Genomic DNA, 17287 nt, shown 5'->3' on the forward strand with positions numbered 1-17287 from the left:
CTTGCACATTCTTAAGATCTTCTTTAGGAAGTTGAGCTTTTTTGAAAGTCCCTGTGCTTCATGGTTTGCAATGCCTTAAATAATTAAGTGGTTTTCAAAATTGTTGAAAGATTAGGTACCTGATGGATGATCTGCATCCAGCTTCTCTGAGAGAAGCTGATTTTATTCTGTCTTCTGGGAAAAATAAACATGAAAAATTCGGTGTTAAATTGGATGCATTCCACGTTGTAACTGGAAAGCATTTCACTGTTCTAAATGAGTCTTGATTTTATGTATGAACAACCATTTATATCAAACAAAGAAGTTCTTTTGGCGTCTAGATACAATGATATATCTAAAAAAGTTCCTGTCAATTCTGCATTTAGGCAACATATTTGAACATGGGTTAATAAACATCTTGGTTAATGGTTGACATGTATGTATTAAAATATAATACATATATGCATACTCAGTTGTGTCTGACTCTTTGTGACCCTGTGGACTGTAGTCTACCATGCACTTCTATTCATGGAATTTTTCAGGCAAAAATATTGGAGTGGATTGCCATTTCCTTCTCCAGGAGATCTTCCCAACCCAGGGATCAAACTTGCGTCTCTTCCATCTCTGCACTGGCAAGTGGATTCTTTACCACTGAGTCACCAGGAAGCGCAAAATATAATACTCTAAGCTTAAATTATGTAGAATCTATGTTGTGTTCTCTATACATAATTCAGAAGAGGTTTCCAAATCTCACCATATTTCTTTTTTTCTTTCTTTTTTAAAAAATTAATTTATTTATTATAATTGGAGGCTAATTACTTTACAATATTGTAGTGGTTTTTGCCATACATTGACATGAATCAGCCATGGGTGTACATGTGTTCCCTATCCTGAACCCCCCTCCCACCTCCCTCCCCATCCTATCCCTCAGGGTCAATCCCACCAGCCCTGAGCACTTTGTCTCATGCATCGAACCTGGACTGGTGATCTATTTCACATATGATAATATACATATTTCAATGCTATTCTCTCAAATCATCCCACCCTCACCTTCTCCCATAGAGTCCAAAAGTCTGCTTTTACCTCTGTGTCTCTTTTGCTGTCTCACATATAGGGTCATCATTACCATCTTTCTAAATTCCATATAAATGCATTAATATACTATATTGGTTTTTTTCTTTCTGACTTTCTTCACTCTGTATAATAGGCTCCAGTTTTGTCCACCTCATTAGAATTGATTCAAATGCATTCTTTTTAATAGCTGCGTAATATTCCATTGTGTATATGTACCAGACTTTCTTATACATTCATCTGCCAATGGACATCTAGGTTGCTTCCATGTCCCGGCTATTGTGAACAGTACTGAGATGAACACTGGGGTACACGTGTCTCTCAGTTCTGGTTCCCTCTGTATGTATGCCCAGCAGTGGGATTGCTGGGTCATATGGCAGTTCTATTTCCGGTTTTTAAAGGAATCTCCACACTGTTTTCCGTAGTGGCTGTACTTGTTTGCATTCCCACCAACAGTGTAAGAGGGTTCCCTTTTCTCCACACCCTCCAGCATTTATTGTTTGTAGACTTTTTGATAGCAGCCATTCTGACCAGTGTGAGATGGTACCTCATTGTGGTTTTGATTTGCATTTCTCTGATAATGAGTGATGTTGAGCATCTTTTCATGTGTTTGTTAGCCATCTGTATGTCTTCTTTGGAGAAATGTCTGTTTAGTTCTTTGGCTTGTTTTTTGATTGGGTCATTTATTTTTCTGGAATTGAGCTGCAGGAGTTACTTGTATATTTTTGAGATTAATTCTTTGTCAGTTGTTTTGTTTGCTATTATTTTCTCCCATTCTGAAGGCTGTCTTTTCACCTTGCTTAGAGTTTCCTTCATTGTGCAAAAGCTTTTAAGTTTAATTAGGCCCCATTTGTTTATTTTTGCTTTTATTTCCATTACTCTGGGAGGTGGGTCATAGAGCATCCTGCTATGATTTATGTCAGAGAGTGTTTTGCCTATGTTTTCCTCTAGGAGTTTTATAGTTTCTGGTCTTACATTGAGATCTTTAATCCATTTTGAGTTTATTTTTGTGTATGGTGTTAGAAAGTGTTATAGTTTCATTCTTTTACAAGTGGTTGACCAGTTTTCCCAGCACCACTTGTTAAAGAGATTGTCTTTTCTCCATTGTATATTCTTGCCTCCTTTGTCAAAGATAAGGTGTCCATATGTGCGTGGATTAATCTCTGGGCTTTCTATTTTGTTCTATTGATCTATATTTCTGTCTTTGTGCTGATACCATACTGTCTTGATGACTGTAGCTTTGTAGTATAGCCTGAAGTCAGGCAGGTTGATTCCTCCAGTTCCATTCTTCTTTCTCAAGATTGCTTTGGCTATTTGAGGTTTTTTGTATTTCCATACAAATTGTGAAATTATTTGTTCCAGCTCTGTGAAAAATACCGTTGGTGGCTTAATAGGGATTGCAATGAATTTATAGATTGATTTGGGTAGTATACTCATTTTCACTATAGATTCTTCAGATCCATGAACATGGTATATTTCTCCATCTATTTGTGTCATCTTTGATTTCTTTCATCAGTGTTTTATAGTTTTCTATATATAGGTCTTTTGTTTATTTAGGTAGATTTATTCCTAAGTATTTTATTCTTTTCATTGCAATGGTGAATGGAATTGTTTCCTTAATTTCTTTCTGTTTTCTCATTGTTAGTGTATACAAATGCAAGGAATTTCTGCGTGTTAACTTTATATCCTGCAACTTTATTATATTCATTGATTAGCTCTAGTAATTATCTGGTGGTATTTTTAGGGTTTTCTATATATAGGATCATGTCATTTGCAAACAGTGAGAGTTTTGCTTCTTATTTTCCAATTTGGATTCCTTTTATTACTTTTTCTTCTCTGATTGCTGTGGCTAAAACTTCCAAAACTATGTTGAATAGTAGTGGTGAGAGTGAACACCCTTGTCTTGTTCCTGACTTTAGGGGAAATGCTTTCAATTTTTCACCATTGAGGATAATGTTTGCTGTGGGTTTATCATAATTGGCCTTTATTGTGTTCAGGTATGTATCTTCTATGCCTGATTTCTTGAGGGTTTTTAATCATAAATGGATGTTGAATTTTGTCAAAGGCTTTCTCTGCATCTATTGAGATCATCATAAGGTTTTTATTTTTCAATTTGTTAATGTGGTGTATTACATTGACTGATTTGCAAATACTGAAGAATTCTTGCATCCCTGGGATAAAGCCCACCTGTTCATGATGTATGATCTTTTTAATATGTTGTTGGATTCTGTTTGCTAGAATTTTGTTAAGGATTTTTACATCTATGTTCATCAGTAATATTGGCCTGTAGTTTTCTTTTTTTTGTGGCATCTTTGTATGGTTTTGGTATTAGGGTGATGGTGGCCTCATAGAATGAGTTTGCTTGCCATATTTCTTTATCATCACTTTGAAAACTACTTTTCTTTTTTGCCTGATCAATTGGTCAAACTCTTTATTCATGATTTAGAATCATAGAATAATTAGATACTAAACTAGAATCCTAGTAACTCTAGTTAATAGAGTTTGATTGTGAACATGTTTACAAAGATACAAGAACTGTTAATATTACCTAAGGTCACTTATTATAAAAACATAAAATATGTAGTTTTTTTTAAATTTTCAAATTGTAAGTTGATTCTATGGAAGAGTTTAACATTTATTTTGCTTAATCTTAGAGTAATGAATAATAACTATCAGAGTTCCACTTTCCTAAAATTGGAAAAGCACATAAAATATTTTAAAAGCTATCTTACTGTCTCATAATTTTCCTACAAAACAATCATTTGATTTCTAGATCATCTCATTGAAAGATTTTACCTTCACCTGGACTAAATATGTTATTATTAATTTAAGGTCAGGTGATACTTAATAGCAAACACTCTCTTCCAACAATACAAGAGAAGACTCTACTCATGGACATCACCAGATGGTCAACACCGAAATCAGATTGATTATATTCTTTGCAGCCAAAGATGAAGAAGCTCTATACAGTCAACAAAAACAAGACCAGGAGCTGACTGTGGCTCAGATCATGAACTCCTTATTGCCAAATTCAGACTGAAATTGAAGAAAGTAGGGAAAACCACTAGACCATTTAGGTATGACCTAAATCAAATCCCTTATGATTATACAGTGGAAGTGAGAAATAGATTTAAGGGCCTATATCTGGTAGATAGAGTGCCTGATGAACTATGGAATGAGGTTTGTGACATTGTACTGGAGACAGGGATCAAGACCATCCCCATGGAAAGGAAATGCAAAAAAAGCAAAATGGCTGTCTGGGGAGGCCTTACAAATAGCTGTGAAAAGAAGAGAAGCGAAAAGCAAAGGAGAAAACGAAAGATATAAGCATCTGAATGCAGAGTTCCAAAGAATAGCAAGAAGAGATAAGAAAGCCTTCCTCAGTGATCAGTGCAAAGAAATAGAGGAAACAACAGAATGGGAAAGACTAGAGATCTCTTCAAGAAAATTAGAGATACCAAAGGAACATTTCATGCAAAGATGGGCACAATAAAGGACAGAAATGGTATGGACCTAACAGAAGCAGAAGATATTAAGAAGAGGTGGCAATACACAGAAGAACTGTACAAAAAAGATCTTCACGACCCAGATAATCATGATGGTGTGATCACTGACCTAGAGCCAGACATCCTGGAATGTGAAGTCAAGTGGGCCTTAGAAAGCATCACTACGAACAAAGCTAGTGGAGGTGATGGAATTCCAGTTGAGCTATTTCAAATCCTGAAAGGTAGTGCTGTGAAAGTGTTGCATTCAATATGCCAGCAAATTTGGAAAATTCAGCAGTGGCCACAGGACTGGAAAAGGTCAGTTTTCATTCCAATCCCAAAGAAAGGCAATGCCAAAGAATGCTCAAACTACCGCACAATTGCACTCATCTCACACGCTAGTAAAGTAATGCTCAAAATTCTCCAAGCCAGGCTTCAGCAATATGTGAACTATGAACTTCCTGATGTTCAAGCTGGTTTTAGAAAAGGCAGAGGAACCAGAGATCAAATTGCCAACATCTGCTGGATCATGGAAAAAGCAGGAGAGTTCCAGAAAAACATCTATTTCTGCTTTATTGACTATGCCAAAGCCTTTGACTGTGTGGATCACAATAAACTGTGGAAAATTCTGAAAGAGATGGGAATACTAGACCACCTGACCTGCCTCTTGAGAAACCTGTATGCAGGTCAGGAAACAACAGTTAGAACTGGACATGGAACAACAGACTGGTTCCGAATAGGAAAAGGAGTACGTCAAGGCTGTATATTGTCACCCTGCTTATTTAACTTATATGCAGAGTACATCATGAGAAATGTTGGACTTGAAGAAACACAAGCTGGAATCAAGATTGCCGGGAGAAATATCAATAACCTGAGATATGCAGATGACACCACCCTTATGGCAGAAAGTGAAGAAGAGCTAAAGAGCCTCTTGATGAAAGTGAAAATGGAGAGTGAAAAAGTTGGCTTAAAGCTCAACATTCAGAAAATGAAGATCATGGCATCCGGTCCCATCACTTCATGGGAAATAGATGGAGAAACAGTGGAAACAGTGTCAGACTTTATTTTTGGGCTCCAAAATCACTGCAGATGGTGACTGCAGCCATGAAATTAAAAGACGCTTACTCCTTGGAAGGAAAGTTATGACCAACCTAGATAGCATATTGAAAAGCAGAGATATTACTTTGCCAACAAAGGTCCGTCTAGTCAAGGCTATGGTTTTTCCTGTGGTCGCGTATGGATGTGAGAGTTGGACTGTGAAGAAGGCTGAGCACCGAAGAATTGATGCTTTTGAACTGTGGTGTTGGAGAAGACTCTTGAGAGTCCCTTGGACTGCACGGAAATCCAACTGGTCCATTCTGAAGGAGATCAGCCCTGCGATTTCTTTGGAGGGAATGATGCTGAAGCTGAAACTCCAGTACTTCGGCCACCTCATGCGAAGAGTTGACTCATTGGAAAAGACTGATGCTGGGAGGGATTGGCGGGAGGAGGAGAAGGGAACAACAGAGGATGAGATGGTTGGATGGCATCACTGACTCAATGCACGTGAGTCTGAGTGAACTCTGGGAGTTGGTGTTGGACAAGGAGGCCTGGTGTGCTGCAATTCATGGGGTCGCAAAGTGTCGGACACGACTGAGCGACTGAAGTGAACTGAAATGATACTTAATACTAGACTAGTATTAAGAGGATTGTATACTTTAGGCAAAACAAAATGCAGAGGAAAAATTTTATATAACCTTATTTTAACTCCTTATTTATATTATCATGGGGATGCCTGGAAGCAGTGGGTCATATGTATGAAACAAAGTGCAAGCCAGGGCTTTTGCAATTCTGCTATAATTTTGTGATCAATCATCTTATTCTAATTTGATTTGTGTTAATGTTGGAGGAAAGAGGATGAGAAATTATTACATGATCTTTTAATGGCATTATATTTTTGAGGTAATTCCTGTGTGGATACACATTACTATGCATTATTCCATTCTTTCCATTCCCTTATTTTCTTCTATCCTTCCTTCCTTCTTCCCATAAATATTTTGATGCCTGCTATGTGTCTGGCTCTGAGTTAGATGTGTGAAATATTCTGTGAACAAAAGAGTAAGAAATTATTTACCTTTGTAAAATTTATATTCTAATAGAATAAGGTAGACAATAAAAAGATAACAAATAAATAATTTAGTGTTATATAACATGTTGGAAGCAAAGCTATGACCAACCTAGAGAGCATATTAGAAAGCATTGAGAGATAATACTTTGCCAACAAAGGTCCATCTAGTCAAAGCTATAATTTTTCCAGTAGTTATATTTGGATGTGAGAGTTGGACTATAAAGAAAGCTGAGTGCTGAAGAATTGATGCTTTTCAACTGTGGTGTTGGAGAAGACTCTTGAGATTCCCTTGGAATGCAAGGAGATAAACCAGTCAGTCCTAAAGGAGATCAGTCCTGGGTGTTCATTGAAAGGACTGATGATGAAGCTGAAGCTCCCATACTTTAGCCACCTGATATGGAGAACTAACTCATTGGAGTTCAGACCCTGATGCTGGGAAAGATTGAAGGCAGGAGGAAAAGGGGATGACAGAGGTTGAGATGGTTGGATGGTATCACCGACTCGATGGACATGAGTTTGAGCAAGCTCTGTGTGTTGGTGATGGACAGGGAAGCCTGACGTGCTGCAGTCCATGGGGTTGCAAAGAGTCGGACATGACTGAGCAACTGAACTGAACTGAACATGCTGAAATTTAACAATCGTTAAGAAAAATAGGTTAAGGAAAGTAGGATCAAGAGTGGAGTATAATGGAAAACAGCTGAAGGGTCTCGAAGAGAGGAGTTACATAATGTAATTTATAATGTGGAGGATCACTCAAGTGTCTTAACTGTCATGCTGAGAATAGATTTTAGAGAAGGAAAGTTAGAAGCTAGGAGATGAGTCAGACTATTGTGATAATGTCGTCAATAGATGACATATCCTAGAACAGAGTAGTGATGAAGATGTTAGAAAGTGATCAGATTCTAAATATATTTTGAAGAATGTTCTAATGATTTGCATGTTAGATGGATGAAAATAGAGGGAACAAAGATGACTCTAGATTTTTGATCTGAGCAATTTAAAGAATAGGTTTGCAGCCAATCAAAATAACAAGGGTTTGGGGGAACATTTGCTTAGATAAGATAAGGAATTCCATTTTAGACAGTCAGCTTTGATATGTCCATTAGACATCCAAGTGAAATCTCTGGAGTGGTGGAGGCAAAAGCATTCTAAAGTCTGAAGTTAATTATGTCTTCTCCAGCTATTAATCCTCAGTATCTCTACCCTATAGGAACTATAAATCATAGGCCTTTTGAGGGGTTAGCCTTCTATTACTGCCAAACCCCAGACCTAGTAATGTGCACCTAAATATGCTTGTCTTTTTCAATATAGTTGTCAAGACCACCATCAAAGAGGTGAGAGTTCTAGTTTCACTATTTCCTTTTCCATGACATCTGGGATGTAACTTAACCTTTTTGGCTTCTATGTACTCATGTCAGTATCTACCTTAAAGAATTATGAGAATAAATCACTTGGCACATTGCATGGTACTATAGTAAATTGTCAGTTAGTGATAGCTATTATTATCATCATTATTATGGGCTTCCCTGGTGGCTCAGATGGTAAAGAATCCACCTGCGATGCAGGAGACCTGGATTTGATCCCTGTGTTGGGAAGATCCCCTGGAGGAGAACATGGCAACCCACTCCAGTATTCTTGTATAGAGAATCTCCAAGGACAGAGGAGCCTGGCGGGCTACAATCCATGGGGTTGCAATGAGTCGGACACAACTGAGCGACTAAACGCAGCACACGTTATGCAACTACAGGGCAGTGTGTGACTCTACTTGAGTTGTTACTTAGTCACTTTATAGTATCCAATAAAGTAATCCTGGGACTCTCAAGACCTTTTTATTCACTGGAGAAAAGAATGTCTAAAGTCTTCTTGTCCTTGAGCCTGAAAGTTTCTGCTGCTGCTAAGTTACTCCAGTTGTGTCCGACTCTGTGTGACCCCATAGATGACAGCCCACCAGGCTCCTCTGTCCCTGGGATTTTCCAGGCAAGAATACTGGAGTCTCTAGTACCCCTGAATTCACACACTTGAACCTATTTTCTCCAAGAAGACAGCTTCTGAGCCACCTGACCTGTTCCTGTAGGATTACAATCACTCAGATATCAGTTTTTGGTGCTTCACTTGGATGACTTGTTGGCCACTAGGTTACTCTGGTCCTCACTTTTTTAAACCTTAAGCTGCATATATGTCCTAAGCAGGCTCCTCCAAAGATGTCTGAGATGCCTTTTTTTTTAAATTATCAGTTAACTCTCAAAATGTTAGGACATTTTTTAAGCTCAAGAATGCCTGTATGGGAAAAATGGGACAGAGATTTGGTACAGATAATCAAATAGCTTGATAGGAAACATGGGAAAAGAAGGATCATGTATCTAATAGCTAAAAACATGGACCAGGAATAAAAACTGAATTAAAGTAATATTGAGCTGTTTACTGACAAAGTGCCAGCTCCCAAAAAAAGGCCATTACAAAAATCAGGTGATTGCTGAAATTAATTTTATTAAAGTTACAGCAAGTAAAGATATCATCTGGGTAGTCTTAGTAGTGTTTTACAGAGATGAAGTTGGGAAAGAGTTTTCAGAGGGTTCTAGGACCTGGGCTGGTAGGTATTAAGGTAAATCTTGCAAGGCAGGCAGTTGGTTGAAAATTGGGCAGCATCCTTGAAAAACAGCTGGGATAGGTTGACAGAGCAAGATGAGTACCTTAAAGATCTTAATAAGCACATGGTTAGTCTTAGTAAGTAGGTGGTTGTCATCAGATCATAGTCTTATACTCTGGAGGGAAGTATTTCTTGGAACAAGCGGTTCAGAAATTATTTTTTGGTGTTGTTGAACATAGGTTTAGGGAAATAATGCCTCATCTGAGTATCATTTCATGGAAGAAATTATGTTAATTTCAGTTCTTAGTACTTATGTTGTTTAAGCTTTGTTGTCTTTATTTTTGAAAGGCAAGTTTGAGTTTTGAGTAAGATAAAACATGTAAAACATCTATATCTGGGCCTGATTTTGAGCAAATGTTCAATGTATATTGGCTGTTATTATTTTTATAGGGTTTTATTGAATAAAACATAGACCTTCAGATGCTAACATCAGAGAATCCATGTTCTGGTGTCAGACTAATTTCAAATCCTAGAACATCACTTGGTAGCTTTTTTCCTACTGTAAGGTGAAAACTTTAAAATTTATCTTTTCATGTCTCATAATTGGAATGTAAAAAATACATTTTTACATTGGATTGCCAATATTTGAACAGAAGTGTCTGAAAGCTGAATGTGTGTGCTTATCCAACCACACTATTAACAACCATTGCTTTATTTGCAGAATGACATGAATTACATAGCATCCAGTGGACTTCTATTCAAAGATGGCAAAAAGCGGATTGATTACATCTTGGTTTATAGAAAGTCAAATATACAATATGACAAAAGAAACACATTTGAAAAGAACCTCAGAGCAGAAGGCTTAATGTTAGAAAAGGAGGTAGGTGCTTTAATAATATTACCTATATGATACAATGTGCTGGAAGAAATATGATATTTTACATTTCAGTATAAAAGGTATAACATATGGCTTTTAAAAGCATGTAGCAATTTTCTCCCACATGTAAAAGAAATGCATATGTATAGTCATATTTTAAAATATATTCCTTTTTTACTCTATACATTTCTGTAAATTTAAATATTTTGCAAAGGGCATAGCTGTTTTTACATTTTTTAAAATTAAAGAAGGAATGATCCTGTATAAAGTACAAAACTCTATGAAAAGAAAAACAAAATGTTGAAAGAAATGAGTCTGCCAAACCATTAATATCTAGATTTTAATATTTTAGTAAGCATGTTTGAAATTTGTGTCTAGAGCTCAAATGAGGACTCTAAACTGAAGGTAAATGCTTTAATCTTTAGAACATAGATGGTAATATAAGCTGTGTTTTAGTAATGAGATCACTGGAGAGAATGATTAAAAAAAAAAAAAAAAAAAAAGAGCCTAAAAGTGAGCCTATAAAAAGTAGGAGGGGGAAATAAATGGTTGAAGATGTTGGATGTAGGTGGAAGTAGAAGAGATGAGGAGTCACAGAGAAGAGTGGTTACCAGGGTTAAGTGCTGCTCAGAAGTCAAGTGAGACCAGAAAGAGGCCCAGTTAACTGGAGAATATGGAGATCTTGGTAAAATCAGTGAGAATCTTTTCTCTGAGGAGAGAGACTAGGGCAAGTTGAAGAGTGACTGGATAATGGAAAAATGGAGGCTGTGGCAAACATCATCTTTTTGCTCATCTGTGAAGGGAAGGATGAATGATAGCCCAAGATGGAAACAAGGTCTCATGAGGTTTTACTTCTTTCTTTCTGTTTTCTTTTTTTCTTGTATGTGATGTTTAAATAATGAGAAGGAAGGAAGGGTGAATGGAGAGAGGCAGGGAAAGAAAGAAATAGAAGAGAAAGATTGAGGAAACAGAAGACAGATGAGTAAAAAAAATTGAAAGGCCTTTAGGTGAAAATTAAGGGTGAGATCCAGTATACAGTTAGAATATCATGTGTAATATCAGGGAAAATTAAGATTCCTTAATGGTATTCTAAAGTTAATTTTCTGCAATCATTTATTTTGGTTGTCAATGTTATGTTTACTTATATTCTTAATTCTAAGAGTATTAACATTGGTTTTTTAAATGGTTGAGTTAATTAGGACTAGATTAATTATCATAATGTTAATGTGTAAAATCAACAAAAAACAGTTTAAGTGAACAAAACATATTTATGTAATAAGCATGCTAACTTTATATATGAAATAAGCATGTTATTTTTATATATGAAAAAATAGTCTTAAAATTTATAATCAAGAAATTGTTCAGTACTATTTTTATTAATTTTCTATTGCTGCTGAACACATCACCACATATTCAGCAGCTTAAAATAAAACCTATTTGTTAGCCCACAGTTTTGCAAATCAGAAGTTTGGGTATGGTGAGCACTTGGCTCTGTTTCTTGCAAGACTTAAATCAGTGTGTTGAATAGGCTTGCATTCACACCCGGAACTTAGGGTATTCTTTCAAGCTTATGTGGTTGTGATAGAATTCAGTTCCTTGTGGTTGTAGGACTGAAATCCACATCTCCTTGCTAGCTGTAAGCCAGCTACCTCTCTCAGTTCCTAGAGGCCATTCTGATTCCTTGCTGCATGCTCCCCACCCACGTTCAAAACCAGCAACAGAGACTCCCCTTTGTGTACCTCTGCTGTTTTGAATCTCTTTTGCCAAGAAGAGTCCCTTTCAGGGAATCATCTGCCATGGAGAATAATCTCTGTTTTAAAAGCAAATGTGCCATATAAAGAACTTAATCATGAGACTGAATATGCCATCGTATTCACAGGTCCTGTAGATTGTTCAAGATGAAGACAAGGCATGAAGATCTAAGAGGATTTCTTAGAATTCTGCCAACCACATTAAAAAATTCAATATCCTATGTATTGCCCTTTTAAGCAAGTAGGCGTAGAAATAAACAACGCTATGATTATAATATAGAACATAGATATGTTTTTGGTTTAAACCTTATGTTAACTGATGACTAAATGGCATCTAAATAGTTATACCTATCTGAACTATCAAATCCAGTGTTTTGCATTATCATGAACTTTTATTTCTTCTTAAAATTTTTAGTATTATAGTATGTGTGCTTTATTTGCAACTTAATTTTAATAAGTATTAAATTGAAAATATTTAGGTCTTGTCACAGGTGGAAAAGGAAAATGAAATTGTGAAAATATCAGCAAGTACCGGATTTTTAGCAGAAAAAATGGGAGTATTCCCTAGGAAACAAGTTCCAATTTTTAAAATTTATATTCAACAGAGTTAAGCACTGAGCCTGGCACAGAGTATATCTCAAATCCTCATTAAATTGCATGTTGATGTGGATAGTTTCTAGATAATCACATCAGCAACAGATAATGATTCATGTTTGAAGATTGTGCAGATAAATAGGTAGATGATCTCTGTTAAGATATGTTCTTTGTTATCCAAGTGTATTTCCAGACTATATCTGCATTTTACCTTTATCTTATACTTAGTATAGCAAGCTACCATATTCTATATTTTTTTTCAGCTCTCTGCCACCAACTTGCAGAGTGACATTATAAAAACATATTTTTAAAATTTCCTTTTTTTCTCAAGAATGAATCTTCTACCTCTTGAAAATCTTGGATGGAATAATTAAATAATAATGTGAAGTGTGAAGGCTGTGGGTGTTTTGTTCCCCTGGAAAAGCCTGCCTGCATCAGAGCTAAACAGAATAGTGCCAGATTGGGAGCTTCTGATTCCAAGGGAGAAAGTCATCTTGCTTTCTGCCAACCCCATCCCTTCATCAACCCCCTGCTGCAAGGAAATAAAACTATTTTTGTTTTTTTTTTAAGTAGAGGTATAACAAAAGAGAAATTAAGTTGAAGAAGTTATAAGACAATTCATGCTGCTTGGAAAAAATATATACATCTGTATGTATGTATATATTAATATATTTTAGACATACAAAATTAGAAATGTTCTAGCTGTATGTGCCCTTAGCTTGATGTTTCACTGGTGGTAGAATTAATGTAGTAATGTCCTTCTGAAGCATCTGCTTTATTTGGGTGTATTAGATTTTTTTCACATCTTAAGAGTTGACCAGACTGAATTAATTATCAGTGCTAAGCCAGCTATTCATGATGCTAATTTGAACCTGACATAGTACCTCTTCCAAAATAATTCTGGCTTATTTGCTTTCTTATCTTCATTGTCTCTCGCTTAGGTACAAGTTACAAAGAATGTGTACTCAAAGTAAGTGAACTCATTCATTCATTCATCCATTCAGTGAATGCTTAGTGAGTGACTACTGTGTGCCTGGTGTAGAACTAGGTGCTCAGTAGACATAAATGAACAAAGCAAATATCCCTCCTCTCACAGCACTTACATAAACAGACTCATTCATTAGAAGATAATAAACACTATAGAAAAAAAAAATGGAGTGAGGTAAGGATGATGGGGTGAAGCAGGCAAGTAATAGCAAGTGACCAAATGATGGAAGTAGAGTGAATGAGAGGGAGATTAGTAGGAGAAAGGTTTAACAAGATATGGAGGGTGAGGTTGTAAAAGGTTGTGTAGGTCATTGGAAAAACTTTGGTTTTCACTTTGATTCAAATGAGGTTCTGAGAAATTATATGATCTGAGTTATATTTGAAAGAATAACTCTGGCCATTGTGCTATGAATAGAGCATTGGGGGCAAGAATATGAGCAAAGGCTCTATTAGAAAACACTGTAAGACTCTAGATCAGAGATGGTGGTGATAGACCAGAGCAGTAGCTGTGGAAGAAGTGGGGAGCGACCTGTTCTAGCTGTACATGCTGTGAAGAAAAACAAGCTAGGAACCAACTAATGGTATGAAACCCAAGCTCTCCTATGGTGGAGGGTAAGCCTTCCCAGATCTATCCCAACACCCATGCATGTAATAGTCATTCCTTCTTCATGCTGCTAATATATTCTGGCAGCCAACATTCCTAGGTTTTAAGAACCATGATGCTCTGTGGGAGAGTGTGATCTCCATTCATACCAAAATAAGGCTTAGCTCCTGAGAAATGATTTTTTTTTTGTCCCAACATCTGCTTATTCCTCAAAAGAGATCCCCACTCTCAAACTTCTGAGAAACCATTGGAGAGAATGTAAAGATCTAACATCAGTGCACTTCTCAAGGGATTGGTTGTTATCTTAAATCATCCCACCCGTACCATGTGTCATTCTGGGAGAGACTGATTTTGTCTGAGTCTAGATTCATTTTCATAGAAGTCTCACTTCCAGATTCTGGGATGAAATGAGCACTAAATATGTTTTCTTTAATTCTGAGGGTCCCATTTTCTCTGTCTTTGAGTAACTGCTGGAAAGGAACCCACACCTCCCCAGGAACTGAGCAATGACATAAAAGCATAAGGCACTTTGAATACATAAAGACGAAAGAGAAATTTCCCAAAGAAACTATAGTCTGTAGAAATACAGTTTTATTACAATTTATACTGAGTTTTATTTTAAAGAAAATTTAACTTTTCAATCACTTGATTCAAGTCCCCAACTTCAGAGTTTTCCCCAATCATATGCTGTTACTGGCTTTTTACTTGTATAATTCAAAGCCTATTATAGAAGGCCTAAAAACCAAGGCAGTGCTCCACCAAAGATGAATCAAGTAGCTATTTACTGAAAAAAAGAAAAAAAAAAGAACTATTCTAGTGAAGCTTTGAAAATAGCCATTACTTTGGCCATGGTCTGATTCTAGAAGCATGCTCTCACTGGGAATGAACATTCTGGTAAACCCCTTGTACTTGAGCTCTTTATAGTCTAGTCTCTCATAAGACTCAGGACAACTCTATGAGGTAAGACCATTCTCTCCATTTCCCAAGCGAGAAAACTGAGCATCAGAGAAATTAGGTAATTTCCCCAAGGTCCTAGAGTTAATAAATGATAGAAATGGAATTTGTACTTACCTCTTTGTGATTCTAAACACTGTGTTTTTTCTTCCATACTGTGTCATTTCTTCCAAGTAGGCATTTAGGATTAAAGAAATTGACCAGAGTACTCAAGTTTGTTAAAAGCTCCTTAGATAATCCCAATGCCCACTTTATTTTGCTTAAAAACCTCTTGTCTAGATCAAAGACACAAATTATTATGATCTCTTGCAGGAAACATTATACTAACCTTTTAAGATTCAAGTAAGTATGCAAATTTGACAGCTCCGCAAGGTCATGGACTTGTAAGTCTTATACTCTGTTTATCCCCAGAATTGTCATAGGCTCTCACAAGTATAATAGTAATTGCTCAATAAAATATGCTAGAAGAAAAATGAATGAATAACTGGTATAACTGTCAGTATTGTCTATCCACCTTGAGCAGGAAAAAAAGGATCATGAGAAAGTTTGCAACCAGAATAACTTCATTATTCTGGTTGGTGGCTCTGGATCTTAATAATGGTCAAGGAAGAAAGCACGCTAACTCACATGGATGATTATTTCTTGCATACAATGGCATCATTACATTTTTATTAAGATAATTCTGTGTTAAGAAATTTTATTCATATAAATTCCTTTTAAATCAGCGATAATGATTCCTGTGTATATAAAGGGGACAGTGTTCTTCCCTGTAAGGTCAAATTGTGACATGATAATCAGCTCTGATTCTAATTGGCACCTGTTCTGTTGCCCTTTACAGCCAGCTGTTGCAAACTCGGATATCATGTTTATTAAAATTCACATTCCGTGGGACACACTGTGCAAGTATGCAGAGAGACTGAATATTAGGATGCCCTTCAGGTACTTTCAGGTTTTGTTTCGTTCTATCTCAGAATATGTTAAGGTGAGCCTGTTTTTTTGCAAAGCCAGAGAGTAATAAATGTAATTCTTTCTGCAGAAGAAATGCTTTTTTCCCCCAAGTTTAGTCAATTTTGGCCATTTATCTTACCTTCTAATTTCCTTGCCTAGTGTAAGCTTCCAGGTTCCCTGGATGCTTTATATCATTTCTAGCTGGACTAGACTGGAAGGAGGGAAAGACAGTTGTTTTCCAATTTTACTTACTATTCCCAAGATCAGTCTCACTTATTTAATATAGGTAGATGGAACTCTTGTTTTTGTGACAGAAGTAAGTGTGTAGCATTCTTACGTATACAGATTCGGCATTCGGTATGTAGCAGTTATCAGGAAACTTTCCTCAGGTGCAGATCAACCAGATAGTTTCTTGGCTCTGTCCTCAGTGCCAAAGGATAAATGGTAATGAAAGACCTTCTCAGTTCAAAGATGTTTCAGTCTTTCCTATAGGCAAGACTACAGGAAAGTCAAAAATTGAATAAACCTATTTCCCCATATTGTGTGTTTTGTGTTATATGCAGAATGTATCACTTTCCTTCCTGATGTCTCACAATGAAATTCAAGTGTTTATACCATGCGTGAACTGGCATTGAAGCTCAGTATGCTTCATCAACTGCTAAAAAAGGTTTTAAAAGGTTCAGGGTAAGAAGATGCCAAGGAAAAGAGCCTCTAGATAATGAATTTGCATGAACAGTAAGAGGGCAATTCAAAACTGTGAAGAAATTTATCAGACCTGGTAACATGGAAGAGACCAGATCTGTGAGAGGGCTGCCAGCCTCGGGTCGCATGACAAGCCTCGAGAGTCTTGTCTTTTTAATCATCTGAAATTCCTCAGGCTTTGGAAGTTGCACCCACAAGTCATTGCCCACAAAGCAGAAATTGATTAAGCACTGGCAACTACTGAGGAATTTTACAGTGACAATATTAGAATTAGATACCTAAATTGACTCCCATTCCTGTTTGGACAATCTCAAGGGAAATCAATCCAGTCAGTCTTAAGGGAAATTGACCCTGAATACTCACTGAAAGGGCTGATGCTGAAGCTGAAGCTCCAGTATTTTGGTCATCTGATGGGAAAATCGACTCATTGGAAAAGTCACTGGTGCTGGGAAAGATTGAGGGTAGAAGGAGAAGAGGCTGTCAGAGGATGAGGTGGCTAGATGGCATCACTGATGCAATGGACATGAACTTGGGCAAACTTTGGGAGATGGTGAGGGACAGAGAGGCCTGGGGCGCTGCAGTCCATGGAATTGCTAACAGTCGGACATGACTGGGCAACTGAACAACCTGTTTGAGAAATA

The 17287-nt window shown here is 36.8% G+C and overlaps 1 protein-coding gene across 1 annotated transcript in view; it reads left to right on the top strand.

Annotated features, from left to right (window-relative positions):
- The window catches only part of ANO3 (anoctamin 3), a 447078-nt gene that overhangs the window by 299365 nt on the left and 130426 nt on the right, over positions 1-17287 (top strand). Inside the window, exons 6-7 of the mRNA XM_070803970.1 lie at positions 9951-10109; positions 15835-15935. Of these exons, the coding sequence (XP_070660071.1) occupies positions 9951-10109; positions 15835-15935 (260 nt within the window). The remainder of the gene's footprint in view (positions 1-9950; positions 10110-15834; positions 15936-17287) is intronic.

Source organism: Bos indicus, chromosome 15, assembly GCF_029378745.1.
Source record: "Bos indicus isolate NIAB-ARS_2022 breed Sahiwal x Tharparkar chromosome 15, NIAB-ARS_B.indTharparkar_mat_pri_1.0, whole genome shotgun sequence".
In the NCBI taxonomy this organism is placed as follows: Eukaryota; Metazoa; Chordata; class Mammalia; order Artiodactyla; family Bovidae; genus Bos; species Bos indicus.